Genomic DNA, 15136 nt, shown 5'->3' on the forward strand with positions numbered 1-15136 from the left:
CAAACCAGCCAGCGAGAGTGCAGGGGCTTGGGATCAAAAGTGGTCTCAGAAACACAGAGCCAGGCACAGGGGCCAGGGCTGGCATCCAGGCAAGGACGGGCTCAGGAAAAGGTGAAGGCGGCCCTGCAGGAAGGGGAAGATCTGCCCCAGGTATTGGGTGGGCCTGGGGGTGTTTCCAGGCTGGGGACCAGCAGGGCAGAGAGCCTGCAGCCAGAGGAAGGGCCGAGGGCCCATGCAGGGAGAGACGGAGCCCGGGGAGACAGCGGGAGAGGTGGTCGGAGCTGAGCAGAGACGCCCAGGGCTGCAAAGCGCTCCCTCTGGCTCCAGTGTTGAGAACACAGGGCAGGCATCAGCAAAGGCAGCAATTGTGAGATGTGTCTGAGCAGCGGGTGCGAGGTGGGCCGCACAGGGGCCCCGGGCACATTTGCAGGCAGGATTCACAGGACCTCAGGCGTGGAGAGTGCCTCCAGGGCTCTGGCCTGAGCAAAGGGGAGAGTGGATTTCCTGCTGGCTGAGATGCAGCACCGTCCCCCCTCAGGGGAAGATGAGTTCAGTTTGGGTTTAGCAAGTTGAGGTCCCACTAGGCTGGTGACTGGGGGGGAGGTCCAATGGGGGACAGAACGAAGGAAACAGAAATAGCAGCTGGCCGAGGGTGGCAGGGGGGCCGGAGGCGGGCGTGCACTAGGCACAGCAGGCGGGTGAGTGGGGTGGCTCCTCTGATCCCTGGATCTCCAGTTAGGACAACTGGTCCCTCCCCTGGCCCTAGATGGCCTGAGCCCCACCGCTGCTTGAGGTCTTTCATGACACGAGGCCTGGAGAGGATGCTGAGGGCTCCCTGGGCCATGCTCAGCAATCCCATGAGTGATTCCCAGTTGGGCCCCGCCCTCTCCAAACCAGGGGACTCAGCAGCCTCTGGGTTGCCAAGCCCCAGTCCCTTTTCTATTCTCCCAGCGGGCCCCTCGTGCCTCCTGGCCTCCCAGGCTGCCCCTCCGCATCTCCCCCTCTGCTTGGTGTCTCGGATGTCGCAATGCCCAGTGCTCAGCTCCAGCCGCTGTCTCTCCCTGCCTCCGTGCAGATTCCCCAGAGCCCTGACTGGAAGCACCCATGCGCAGGACTCCCTAGAGGTCGTCTCCACAGCCTGCCTGCCCACACCAGCAACTGAGTGTCCACATGGCCGCTCCTGCCAGTGTGGCCCCAACTCCTTACCCACCTCCCACCTGGACCCTGCCGGCCTTGCCTGCCTTGGAGGGCAGCAGAGCCTCCTGCAAGGCTGCAAATGGAACCTCAGCATCTTTCTGAATCCTCCTCTGCTCCTCCTCTAAGGTCACCTTCAAACTCCACCCTACGCCTGACCACCACCCACCACCTCCTCTGATGCCACCAGGTGGTCACACTTCTCAGGCCCCAGGACCACTGGAAACCCTTCCCTCATGGGGCTTTGGGAACTGCTCGCTCGTCGTCCTCCTCCCAGCATGCGGCTCCTTCTCAGCTCTGCAACGGCTGCCGGGCGTCTCCAACACAACCACGGCCATGGCCACAGCCACGGCCGACCGCGGCGTTTTCACCCCTGCCCTGCTGCAGTTCTACCAATCTCAGGGCACAAAACTTGGCGTCCCCCCACCCCTCCCCTCATATCCAGCCCATCAGCAAATCTTGCCCAGAATCCCACGGTGTCGTACCACCTGGCCAGCGCGGCTGCCCAAGTCCCTGGATCGTCCCAGCCTGCAGGCGGCTCCTGGCCTCAGCCCTGCCCCCCTGTGGTCTATCCCCAGCACTGCAGCCGGGGGCCCTCCCAGAACGTCTGCCAGCTGCGTCCCTTGGCTCCATAGCCCCACGTACACAGTAGGTGCCTAGTAACTGCAGCTTGCTGCACTGATTGGCTTCCCCCCGCCCCAGAGCCCTGTCCTGGAGGCCCGTCCCACCCAGAGGCTTCACTTTCTGCAGGAAGAGAGTGGACACTGGCTCCATGGGGCACATGGGAGTGGGGGTGCCCAAAGCTCCAGACCTGTCCATGCTGCTCCTCGGCACAGGGGTGGCCACGTTCCCACAACGCATGGATGCCCACCACGTGGAGGGGCAGGGTGGGAACAGGCCAGGCCCAAGGGTGCACAGCCCAGGCCCTGCGGCGAGACAGGCTCGAGCCCCACCATATAGAGGGTGCAGGAGAGCTAGGGGTGTCTCCCATCACCCTGGCTAACCTCCTGAAACCCTAAAGCTGAAGAACAAAGGCCCCAGGAGGAAGTGGGGGGCAAGGGGCCATGAGCTGGACATCTGGGAAGTCAGGGAGACTCCCGGGTGTTGGTGGACAGCGCCCAGCTCCAACGTCTCCAGCGCTCAGCCTCTTCTAGAGGGGCCCCACTCGTCCAACCGTCAGCTCCTTCCTTGCTACAGGCAGAAGTGGGTAGTCTCTGTGTCCACCTCAGGGTTGGGCATTGATTAACCCCAGTCCGTGGGAGCCGCAGACTCAGAACGTGGCCTTGTTTGGCCACAGCCACCACAGGGTTATCCAGTCCCCCATGAGGAAGGACAGTGTGGGACGTAAGAGAAGAGCATGGCTGGGATTGCTGGCGGAGGAGGCTGAGGCTGCATGGCTGGGATTGTGGGAGGAGGGGGCTGAGGCTGCATGGCTGGGATTGTGGGAGGAGGGACTGAGGCTGCATGGCTGGGATTGCGGGAGGAGGGGCTGAGGCTGCATGGCTGGGATTGCGGGAGGAGGGGGCTGAGGCTGCAGCTCTCCAGGCCAGGCCTCCCTGCGTCCCCATCTGCAGCAAGTAGCCAGTGGCTCCCATTGGGCCCCACAGCCGAGCAGCTACGGTGAACACCATCCTGATCATAGAGGAGACTGAGGCTCAGAGAGCAGTGTCACTGCCCAAAGACTCAGCTGGCAGGTGCCAGAGAGACAGACCCCAAGCCCACACCTGGAACCCTGTGCCAGGCTGGGGGCAATTGGCGGGCCCAGCTGGGGGCTCAGACAGTGTCCTGCAACCCAGAGGCCTCTTCCCAGGGCCAGGCTGGCCCAGCGGGCTCCGGAACAGCCGCTGTACTTTGATAAGAATAACCAGGGCCTCACAAAGCCACCAACTCCAATACAACTCTATTCGCTCACTTTGGGTTTAAAACCCTTTGGGCTGAATACCACTTTCTCAAAACACATTCCTGCAGTAAGACGAAGTCATGAATATTCTCTCTGGCACAGAAACAGGGAAACCGAGTCACCACTCAGCCCATTAGGATGGCCCAGCCTAGCCCGCCTCCCCCCGAGAGAGAAGAGGTGTTGGAGACACGGCTGGCTCTGGGCACTGCCTCCAACTGCTCCTGGCACTCAGCCTAACACACAAACGTGCCCAGTTGACACTTGCTGATGGGACGAATGAATGAACAAATGAACGAATGAACCACAGTAATCCTTGGTCTAAAAAGAAACAGTGATGGCACAGCTGGCCATTGCTGATGCCCAGGGCACTGGGCAGCAGCAGCCGAGTGGACACCAGCAGCTCCTGCAGGCAGTGAGGTCTGTAGGCCAGGGCAGGCAGCTCCACCTCCCCACCCCTCCCAGGAATGGCGTCTGCGAGACCGCATACTCAACCTTGGTGGAGTCCCCCCAGAGGGTGAGTCACATGGTGACATCTGCTCCATTCAAGGGAAAAGATTGTACTAGAGTCCCCCAGGTCCCCAGGCTTCTCGGCTGGCCAGGCAGCAACACTGGCCTCTCCACCCGAGGCTTCTGGCTCCACCTTGGGTTCCAGGCGATCCAGCAGCCGGGAGACAGCCCCTCCCAGCTCATGCACCTCCTGGGAGAGTCTGGGGGTACAAGGCGCCCCCCCCCCAGGAGCCCCAGGCCTGCTGTGCGTTTCTAATAGCAATGTGTTGGTGGATACATGTATCAATGAACAAGTGGGTGACAGCCAGACAAGGGAGAGAGGGACACCCCATGCCTGATGCAGCCGTTCCCCGCTCTGGGCTACAGTCCCAGCACTGCGTTTCAGATAAAAAGATCATGCAGGCGTGTGGAGAGGCCATGGTGCCGCCAGACTCGTGTGCATGGACCCAGCATCTGGGCAGGCTGTGGGGCTGGGTCACCCACACCCTCACCCACCCTCTGGGCCACACACACACTGCCTCTCTTCTCAGAGCCTTGCCTGGGAACACACAGCCACAGGCACAGACATACATGTACCCATCGCAACACACACACGGACACACATGAGCACCTACCCACCCAAATCACACAATCACACCTGCAGTACCAATCTGCTCACACGTACACACATGTACACACAACACAACACATATGCAAACACGTGTACACACACACCAGCCTGTACACACACCCGTAACAACACACACACATCTGCACATATCTTCGCCTGTGTATTGCATGCACATCCACACTTAGACACACACATGCACGCACACCAATACCCACCCGCCACATGCACACTGATGTGCACACTGGTGTGCGCACTCACACACATCGCTGTCACACACACGCTGGTCACACTGCCTGGAGCCCACGGCTCCAAAGGCCTCCATCCCCAGATCTTTGTGCCTCTTCATCCCAGTGCCAGCAGAGCTTGGGGGCACTTAGACTCTGCCTATCTGCCCGCTGCCCCCTGCCCATGGCCGAGTTTCCCATGTGGCACAGGTACCCATGGCCCCAGCTGTCTGCTTCCCTGGGAGGAGGAACGGCCCCACATAGAGCAGCTGTGCCCAGCCTTCCACCTTCTCAATTAGCAGCTGGTGCCTGCCTGGCCCCCAGGGACCTGGCAAGTCTGGAAGTGAGGCCAGGTCCCCAGGGCTCAGGCTGCAGGGGCCAACCACAAGCAGCAGGCCCTTCCCTCTCCTCTACCAAGCCAGCAGCCCACTGCAGGGGGCGGGTGGCGCAAGAGGCCTCAAGCCCAGTTTGCCACAGGTCCTGGCCCTGGAGCTCAGACCCACACCGAGAAGAGCCCGTGGGACTGACAAGAAGCACCGTCTGCCACTGCTGTCAAATGAGCAAATTCGCTGGTGAGGGTGGGGGCAGCTTCACACCCAAGCCCAGGAGCAAAGATGACTTCTAGGGTGCACTGAGCTCCTGGCGGCTGGGGCAGGGCAGGGCAGCTCGGAAACTCTGAGCCTGGACCGAGCCACCAGCCCCCAAAGCCAAGGAGCATCAGAGACCCCCAAGCATGAGGCAGAAACACCAGCAGCCCCATCGGCATGGACCTGGCCTCCTCTCCCTGGCTGTGGGTCCCTGCCCAGCAGGTGGGCACAGGCTGTTGGAGCCCAAATCTGCCTGCCTCCATGCCTGGGACCTGCCTCTAGCCCCTCAACGCCTCCCTTCCTACCTCTGCTCACCCCAACGGGCAGCAGACTCCGGGCTAGGAAGGCAGGCAGAAGGATGCCCCTCTAAACCCTATACCGCAGCAAAATCCCCTGCAAAGTCCCCGAAGAGATCCTATGAAGGGCGCATCACACCTACCGTGGCGAGGTGCCGTGCGGGGTCACCGACGTACAGCATGGTAGGCGCCGGGGGGTCTGCACACGCCAGGGAACTGGTGTCCCGTGGGACGAGGCATGGATCTGGGCAGCCCGAGGGGAAGGGTCAGGGTCGTGGCCGCCCGGCAGCGTGGACCGAGCGGGAGAGGCTCTGCAGCTAGGGAGGCGGGAGCCGAGGATGCTCGGGAACATGCGGGCCGTTTGTTGGCATTTTCGCTTTTCCCATCTCCCTTAGTTCTGTCAACTGGCTGAATCCAACAACAAAACCCGCGGCCCACCCCTTTATTCCTCATGAGTATTCATCCAAGTCCGGGGCAGGCCTCAGCTTGCCCGCTGATGTGTTGGACCGCACCAAGGAGGCTGCGCGGGGAGGGCGGGGAAGCCGGTCAGCGCCGGCTCCATAATTAAACCCACCAGGGCTCCTTCCGAGGTGCTGCCTGCCTGGGGAAGGCTCGGGGGGCCCCAGGCCCTCACCCCGTAAAGCAGCCTCTGTTCCCAGGCATGAGGGCTGAGCCCCAGTCCTGAAGATCGTGGTAGGCAAGGCTGGGCCACCCCAAGGGGGAGAGATGGTGTCGCCTCCCTTGGCACCCAGGTGGGGGCGCATCTGCCCCCTGCGCGGGGAACTCGGTGATCCGCCAGGACCAGTCCAAGGGCTGCATGGAGAGGAGGGGCTCACGGGAGGCTGCGACCCTAGACCCCCGAGGGAGACAGGTGACGGGAGTGAGCAGCTCTTGTGGGGCCTGCCTTCCACCCCTGCCCAAAGCAGGGGTGAGTCCAAGAGCCCAGAGCCGTGCGTTTGGAGCCCACCCTGGCACTGGCCAAGCCCCCAGGAAACAGGGACAAGCCACTGTTGCCAAAGAACAGCCTGGCGGTGGGGCCCACTGCAGGCGTGGACGGCCTTGGCACAGCCAGTGAGGGGCTCTGCAGTGGTGCCCCGCACCCGCCTAGTGGGGCCTTTGAGGTGACTGCCACTTCCTGTTGGGCCGTCTGAATTTCCATTGTATTTCAGCTGTCTTGGGTACAAAGTTGCCCCTGGCAGAGGGGCTCGAGTCCCCCTGGAAGCAGGCAGGGCATCCATGCTCAGACGAACCCAGGGATGGGGCCTGCGGACCCACACTTCCAGTCCTCCGGGCGCCGTGGCTCTCACGAGGGCTGAGAAATCCACGGGGAGCTGAGAAATCCATGCGGAGACGCTTTCCCCTTTCCTTTGAACCTTTTCCTGCCAAATCCCAAACCACCTGCCTGCTTTCTCTTGTCTCCGTCTCCCCAGCTTCCTTCCTCCCTGTCGTCCCCACCGAGAGCCGGCAGGGGCCTCATCGCTCCCCACCCCCACCCCCCGGGAGAGCAGGCAGAGCTGGGTGAGGGCAGGAGAGGTTTGGACTGCAGCTGCCTGAGGAGCCCTGGGGACCCGCCCTGCCCCACCAGCAGGCTGGGCTGAGGACGAAAGGACGATTCCGGGTGCTGTGCCCCAAGGGGCTGGGGCCTGGAGAGCCCAGCTCAGGGCCCTGGGGCTGGGAGGCAGCAGGTGAGTCCTGGACGCCTGTCTCTTCCTGTGGCAGAGGATCTCAGCCCCCAACAGGAAGGGTGGCAGCACTCAGGAGGAGACAACTGAGAAAAAGACAGTTTGGTAGATCAGGTTCAGGAAGGGCGTCTCTGGGAAGCCCCCTGCAGGGGGTCGGCTGGGGCCCAGACTGGAGGTTCTGGGGAAAGCAGCAGCCTCCTTGCAGGAGAGCCCAGGGCGAGCACCAGGAGACTCCTGCTGGGATGGGAGATGCCCTGGGGGTGGGGGTGCCTTCTGCTTCTGAGCCTGGGACCCCTCTTGGGTTGGGGGCGGGCTCCTCAGGGATGGAGAGACCCTCAGAGCCGGGCCGAGGCGGGGCCTGGGTTCCACTCCCCACCCTCACAGGGCACATTCCCAGCCTCTGCAGGCGGTGTCCTCGCCTGCCAAAGGGAATGATGGATTGAAAAGGAGACTCAGGCGAGTCCCATGCACAGGGCTGGCCTGATGGTTTTATAAATAGCCAAAAGGAGAGCGCCAAGGGGAAGGACGTGAGGAGGGAAGACAGCCAGGCTGCCTTCAGCACGAGCCCCACCCATGCCCAGGGCACCGTGCCTGAGACCCCGCATCTCTCCACCCTTAGCGTCTGGGCCAGGCTGCGGGGATCCCAGTGCGGCTGAGCTACAGGTTTCCAACTCAAAAGCACCCAAAACCACTGGCCTCTGCCCCAGAGCGGCACCCAGCTTTCTGCAAATGTTCCCAAGGCCCAGCCTTGCAGAGGACAGGACAGGGGACCCGGGGCCACACCCCCTTGGCGTGGCCCTCAGTGCCTCCTCCAGGTTCCCTCCCTGCTGGGTCCTCCATTCTGCTTTCATTCTGCTTCTGACTCACTGGGGATTCCGCCTGACTTTCCGCACGACCCTGGACAGCAGGACAGGAGGGGAATGACGCTGCCGCGGGCCACGACACTCTTCAGGAACCAGTTCGTGGGAGGGGTTATGTCCCAGCACAGACAGGGGGACTTCGTTTCCTGGTGCCTGTGATGTGTCAGTTCAAGGCCAAACTCACAGCACAGGGTCCCTGCTGGGCAGCTGGCTTCATCCCACCCCATGGAAGAGGCTGCAGAAGCTGCAAGGCTCTGAGACCCAGGTGCTGGGTGGGGTTCACTTCTGTGCAGCCCCAAAGTGCTTTGTCACGAAAGCCCACCGAAGGAAAGGCTGAGTGGGGGCTCTCTGGGAGGGGGTAATGGGTGTGCTGGGGTCTCAGAGCTGACCGTGGCGAGCTAAGCCCCCTCCCTGCTCCCACGCCCGACCCCACCCTTCCTCTGGCTACAGATCCTCCTTGGAAGGGAGGGGTGTCCTTTTCCCTCTGTCCGCCTGCCCCTTCCTGGGGGCCACACATGCACGGGACCTGCGCCCTTCCTTCTCCTGGGCCTGGGGAGAATGCCTCTCCCTGAAGTCACCAAGGACTATCTGGGGTGACCTCTAGGGTCTCAAGCCCCCAAGTGTCCGAAGGTTCTGACCCCGGGTGTCTGTCCTGCTACTGGGTTCCCGGGGCCCCCAGGGTAGATCAGCCCGCCTTCTGCCCCACCAGCTGTAGACCCCGCTCTGTGGCCCACGTGCCCACAACACCTGCTGTCAGAGAAAGGCGCCAGGAGAGGCGGGAAGGGGCACGGGGGAGGGGCCAGGCCTGGAGGAGGCTCTAGGGACGGAGAGGGGAGGGGAGAGGAGGGGAGCGGAGCAGAGTGGAGGGGAGGGGAGGGAGGAGACCCTTGCCTCTCTTCCCTTTTCTCCCCTCCTGTGTCCTCCCTCCTTGTGGAGCATCCTGAGAGCCAGCAAGGGCCGGAGGTCTCATTGCCCTGCGCTGGTTTTGTCTGAGGGGATGCTGGCGCTCAGAGGGGCGGGGATTCGCTTCCAAGCCCAGGCCCAGCACTGCAGAGACTCCTCGGGTGGGTCCGGGTGAGGATTAGGACCCCCGCCCCCACCGTCACACCCACACTGCCTCCTTGCAGCCTGCGAGCCTACGAGGGAGGTTTAACCTCTGCAGCTCTTCCCAGACGGTGTGGGGGTGCCCAGGGCAGACCCCACCCAGGTGGCATCCAGAACCCCATCCCTCATTCAGGGAACCAGCCCGGGTCCTGAGAGGGCGGGGACTGGGCCAGTTTTAGCTGTGGCTCCTCGGCCCACCCTCCCCAGCCCACGGGGAGGCCAGGGCCACAGGCTTCCCCCCGCTCTCCTCTTGCAGAACGGGGCCCTATTTTAGAGTGAGGTCCCTGTGAGCCACGTAGGGTCTTCAGGGACAGCCAGAGCCTAAGGCACGGGGCAGCTCAGGCAGGAACTGTGCCAGGCAAAGGCAGCAGGCCCTGGTCCCAGATCCTATCCTAGGCCCTCCTGGCTCTGCTGTTCTGGTCTCCGAGGAGCAGCTTTCTTAAACACAGGGCCTCCTCCCTGCCCTCACCCTCACACCTAGCGTTTGTCACATACTCCCGATGGGCCCGGCACCACTGGACATCCTCAAATCGTGGGTGACTTGGAGCCTCTCAGTAGCGCTATTTATAGACAGGAAACTGAGGCCCAGAGGGCTACGTAATTCTTTAAGAGTTGCCCAGCTCAGAAGGGAAAGGGTGGGTCCTGAGCTCAGCAAAATCTGGCCTCAGAGCCCCCAGCCACACCCACCTCGGCCTCCTGGACTTTCTGGGCCATCTCAGTCAGATGGCCACAGTGACCACGGGGTCTGTTTCCTGCTGTGGCCACACAGAGCTCACAGTCTCCCCAATAAGTCTGGCCTGGGACTCCTCTAAAGCCCACTGAGGGTTCAGCTGCTCTTGTCCACGCCCCGCTCTCCTGAACTGCCTAAACTCAGCCTCCTCTGCAGGGGCCAGTGTGGCAGGAGGGTTGTCCGAGGCCCATGGGGTTGGGCAGAGCCAGCACCCAGCACCTGGCACCCCAGAGTCTATGCCACCTCCCGAAGGGCTCTCTGCTCTGGGCTCCTACCCCCTGTCACCCCAACTTCACCAGCAAGGACATGGAGGCTCAGAGAATTGTGGGAGCTTGAAACCACCTGCTCCGCCTGTCTCCCACAGCTGCTAAGCAGGTGGCTAAGGCATCCCTCAGACACCCTGTGTCGAGTGGGAACCAATCTGCCTGCTTGTAGTGCGGGGAGACCCACGTCCCCCAGATGCGGAAGGCACGCCCCACTGCAGAGGACCAGCGTCCCGCGCTCAAGCACTGTGCCTGCCCGAGCTGAGGCCCCTTTGCTGGATGAGTCCCAGACCCGCCCCTGCGTATGGGAGCGGCCAGATGCCACCAACACCCAGGGACAGGTGGCCAGAGGGAGCCACCAGGGGCAGGTGGGGGCGGGTGCGTGTGCAGCCACTTCCACAAGCAGGCCCCCCACCTGAGCCACGAACGCAAGACTGTCGGTAGCCCCAGAAACATCCCGCACTAGAACCGCCTATCTGACCCGAGTCCGAGCCTGTGTAGTGTTTCTTATCCAAAGTCACCAGCCTCATGGTGGGGCTAGAACTGGGCCCTTGAGCTGCAGGTGGCAGTTTTCCGGGGGGCACTCAGAGCCCCCCATGCCTGCATCCGCACTGAACCGGGTCCAGGTCCCCAGCCCCGGCACAGCAGCTTCCCTGAGCTCCCGGGCTGAACTTTACAACAATGCCCCCAAGTTCAGCTCCAGCCCCGCTCTGGGACCCCTGGACTTAGCGGGCCAGGGGCCATTCTCAAGGCAGCTAAGCCCTGGGCCCTGTGCCAGGCTGCCCGAGCCGGCCCGCTGGTGCCTCTCGGAGTCTCTGTCTTTGTACCTGGCGCTCCCATGGGAGTCTGGGGTAGGGGACAGCATGCTCTTGGCCCAGCAGCCGTTGTCGTGAGGGGGCTGGGCCCTGGGGTCAGAATGAGGCTTGGTTCTCCCCACACAGGCCTGGGCCAGCCTTCATTCCAGGGAACCCCCCATCTCCGTGAGCCGAGCTGTGCACCTAGGGATTCCATACACGGCTTTGGGAGGAGGCGTGTCGCTGCCAGACAGATCCAGCCACCTTGTTGTTTGCGGATGTTCAAGGCCCCCACTGTCACCCTGTGGCTGGGGAGTGGCACGTTCCAGCAGGCGGGGGCTCGGACCAGACCCCGATATGGAGCTCAGGGAACCCTCCGGGGCTGGGGGGGACAAGCACGCTCCACCCACAGGAATGTAGAACTGCTCCTTCTGCCTCCCTGAGCCCAGGTCCTCCTCCCGATGCAGGGTGGGTCTGTGCCATCTTAGGGGCCTTCTGCCCTCTGCAGGGGGAATGGCTGAGCAACTTGGGGTTGGGAGGTGGCTTCTGGATCTCAGGAGACAATCTTATGGGTCTTCCTCCCTCCCTCCCTGGGGTCCAGCGGCCAGTTCCTGCCCCTCCCCAGATTGGAGGACACGGATGTCCAGAAGGGGAACTGGAGGGGGCGGGATCAGGACCCTTGTCCCCAGAGAGCAGCCGGCAGAACTGTTCCAAAGGGAGAGAGGGGAGAGGTCACAGTCTCACTTTCTTGCACTATCCGGCCCCATCCCCAGCCCACCCTTTCCCAGCATCTGCCTCGGTTTCCTCACCCATAACACAGAACTAGAACACGCGCGGACACTGTCGAGTGTTTCCACTGGGGCGGTCTCCTGAGCAGGGGTGGGAGGGCAGGGGTGGGCGGTCGAACCCTCAGATACAGGCTGAGGGGCTCCTCGGAGGAATCGACCCCCCTGGGACTGTGGCTGCCCAAGGAGGTGCCTTCTGTGGCCCCACATGGCTCTGGGCCAGCCCAGCATCCGCAATGGAGACGGAATGGGCAACACCTCCACCTCCACACTCCCCCGCCCCGCTTCACTCTGCTCATTCTGACTGGAGCCCCACAGCCCCCACTCCCTCCAGTGCTCAGGGTGGCTGGGCCGCCCACCCCCATGCCTCAGACAGTCGTGCGCAGGGGCAAGGGACGGGCTCCAGCTCCTGGAATGGGGACTTGAGGGAGGAGGAAGGCCAGGCTGGGTGCTCTCGGGCCCCCAGAGGCCCAGCATCGCCTCCCTCCCTTGCGGGCTGAGCATAAGTGAGGGAGGCCCGACCCTGCCCCAGACGCGCATCCCCACAGTTCGGGCTGGTTTTTCCGTAGGGCGCACAAGCTCCCCACCTATGAATCCCTGGGCGGCGGAGGCGGGGCGGGGCAGTCAGCATGTGGGCGGGGCCGAGCAGCTGACGAGTCAGGCGGGGCAGGCCCGGGGCAGCGGGACGGCGGGCCTCGCTGGGCCTCCCAGGTCGGGATCTTTGCTCTCTCCTCACGTGTGGTGCCCACCTGCCATCCACCTCCTAGCACAGTCGAGGCCTGGCTATGGGCGGCCAGAGAGGTAGGCAGGAGCGTGGCCCCCACCGGCTCCCACAGCCTGGCCTTTTCCCCCAGAGGAGCAGCCAATGGGGCAGGGCTTGAGACTCCCAGGAATGGGGGAGCCTGCTAAGATGGGGTGCCGGAGGCCTCCCTGGCCCTGCCTGCCCCCTATCCAGTCCTCTTCTCCTGGAAACAGCACCTCCATCTTCCTTTGGGGGTCCCTGTGTGGGGAGGCCCACCCCACTCCATTCCATTGTCAGCCTGTTCCAGGGATGGTGGAGCCCAGGCCAATCAGAGGCACAGAGGTGGCTCAGAGATGGGTCCGTGACCACATTCAGATCAACGAGAGGCAGGACTGCTGGACTATGGGAAAAGAGGGATCTCCTCTCCACAGGGATAGGGCATGCTGGTGGAGCCTGGTACTCTTCACCATGAGAGGAGACGCGGCCTAAAAACAAAGCCACTGCAGGGGAAAGCAGGCCAAGAGACTGAGCGAGGCAGCTGTGAAGCACCTGGACACAGCCATGCCCGAAGCCCTTTCTATACCTGGATCCAGCCGTAGAAGCCCTTCCTACCCTTGGACCCACCCATGTCCAAAGCCCTTCCTACACCTGGATCTAGCCATGCCTGAAGCCCTTCCTACACCTGGATCCAGCCATGCCTGAAGCCCTTCCTACACCTGGATCCAGCCATGCCTGAAGCCCTTCCTACACCTGGATCCAGCCATGCCTGAATCCATTCCTATCTCTGGATTGACAGTTACATGAGCTGATACATTTTCTCCTTTGCAATTTGAAGTGTCCTGAGAAACCCACAGGGGAAGCTGTACAACCAAGAGGCTATCTCCTGGTTCTGCCAGGCTCCCAAGACAGGACAGGCCACATTTGCTGCCCCCACTCCAGTCCTCTGCAGAAGGCAGCCCCCCACTCACCATGACAGATGTAGTCATGCCCTCCAGGTGGAAGACGTCCATGCTGGAATCCGTTCCGCCCACCACCTCATTATTCCCCCGGCTTGACTGGGGAAGGTCGAAGTAGGTGCTGTCTGGTTCCCTGGGGCAGGCAGAGGAAAATAGAAGCGTCAGTCCCCAGTCTGGGCGTCACCCCCATACCTCCCAGGCCCAGAGCTCAAGACTAGCCTGAGACTCCTGGTGAGGCCTACGTCTCCTGCCCTTCCCATTCCCTCTCATCCCATCTCTGTCCTCCACCTGCCATTCCAGGGCTGCTGTTAGTGCCAGAGAGGCAGAGCCAGTCATGGGCTCTGTTATTCTGGGCCTCTGCTGGCCATGGGCCCTCTCCAGAGCTGGCCAGAGAAAAGAGTCTGAATTTTGGTCCTGCGTCCCCAGGGAAGGCCTAGGGCAGCAGTCCTTCTTCCCTGCCCCTCCGACCCAGCCCTGTCCCCAAGCTGATGAGGGTGGCTAAGGCTAGCCCAAGACTAGTGTGAGGCCACCTCTCCTACTCTGGTCCAGTTAGCCCAGCAAGGGTGGTTGAGGCTAGCCCAGAATCCCAGTGAGGGTTGCCAAGTTTAGCCCAAAGTCCCAGTGAGGGTGGCTGGGGCTAGCCCAGAGTCCTCCCGGGGCCGCCCCTCCTGCTCTGGCCCAGTTAGCCCAGTGAAGGTGGCTGAGGCTAGCCCAGAGTGCCTCCCAGGGGAGCCCCCAGCTCTGGCCAGCCAAGCACACTCACAGAGAGCTCCAGAGGTGCTCAAACGTGGTGCCCCCATCAGGGGAGGTGGCGGTGGACTGGGCCATCTTCCCCACGCCGGCCTCCGAGGGCAGCTCGCTCTGCAGGAAGGAAGGAATGACACCTGAGCGCCCTGGGAACTCGTGCTCTGTCCTCCTGTGACAGCCTCGGTGGGGGTGGCAGGCAAGTGGGCCTGCCTGGGGGTATCCCTCGAGCACTGGCAGGTGCCCCCACCTCGCCCTCCCTGTGCCCTCTCCACTGTCATTTCGTCCACCCTGTTCCCCGCGGCTAGAAACCGAAGGCCAGGTGGGCAGCTCTGCCTTGGAGGTGGCGGGCCTGGGTCAGACCCATCCGTGGGGGTGCCCTGGGCAGGCAGGAGCTTCTCAGAGCCGTTGCCTTGGAAGAGGGGGTGACAGCAGCACCCGCTCCTGGGGCTGCCTTGAGGGCCTTCGGGAGAGCAGACTCTTTGAGACGCTTGGGCTGGGACAAGCGTGTGAGGCCTGTGGTCTGTTGTGATCCCCTGTGTCTAGGTTTGGCCTGCGGGATGCAGCCAGGTTTGGGGTCTCCCTGATGCCCGGGACCTGGAGGTGGCTCAGGTCCCGGTCACCCCATCTTGGGAACAGCATGTGTGAAGGCTGCCCTGGAGGCTGCAGCCAAGCCCCTGGCTAGAGCCTAGCTGTGCCGACTGCTGCAGGACACAGATGCCCCCTCACCTTCTGAGCCGGGGCTCCTTCCTCCACCCCAGGGCCACAGGGAAGCCTGGCAAGGCTGGGAACTTGAAGCTGCACTGTCCTGGAGCCGACCACTGCCTGGGTGGTCACGCCTTGAGCAGGACCTCACCCAGGGATTGGAGAGCCCTGACCCCAGCGCCCATCCACTGGTCTTTGTCTCCACCATTGCTCCCCTGAGAACCCCTGGGCCCAGTTCCCAGTGGCCCTGGACACCCATGAGGAGGTGGCAGTGTCCAGGCAGAGCACAGCTGGGGGAGGGGACAGGGAAACCTGAGCCTACCCTGCCCACAGCCCCCAGCCCCGACTGAGGTGACCTCTGCTCTGGGCCAGCCTCCCAGGTCCTCGGTGAGGTGCTATGGGACAGGCTTGGCCACCGCCCTGCAGTGCTCAGGCAGGCAGGCCTGGACCTGC

The 15136-nt window shown here is 62.9% G+C and overlaps 1 protein-coding gene across 2 annotated transcripts in view; it reads right to left on the bottom strand.

The window, feature by feature from the left end:
• The window catches only part of TP73 (tumor protein p73), a 54244-nt gene extending 40149 nt beyond the window's left edge, over positions 1-14095 (bottom strand). For both annotated transcript variants that reach the window (XM_024254795.3, XM_024254805.3), the window contains exons 1-2: positions 13998-14095; positions 13247-13367 (exon numbers count right to left, since the gene is read on the bottom strand). In XM_024254795.3, coding sequence (XP_024110563.2) covers positions 13247-13367; positions 13998-14062 — 186 coding nt within the window. In that variant the 5' untranslated portion in view covers positions 14063-14095. The remainder of the gene's footprint in view (positions 1-13246; positions 13368-13997) is intronic.
• Between the last annotated feature and the right edge of the window lie 1041 nt (positions 14096-15136).

The sequence above is a fragment of the Pongo abelii genome, chromosome 1 (genome assembly GCF_028885655.2).
Source record: "Pongo abelii isolate AG06213 chromosome 1, NHGRI_mPonAbe1-v2.0_pri, whole genome shotgun sequence".
In the NCBI taxonomy this organism is placed as follows: domain Eukaryota; kingdom Metazoa; phylum Chordata; class Mammalia; order Primates; family Hominidae; genus Pongo; species Pongo abelii.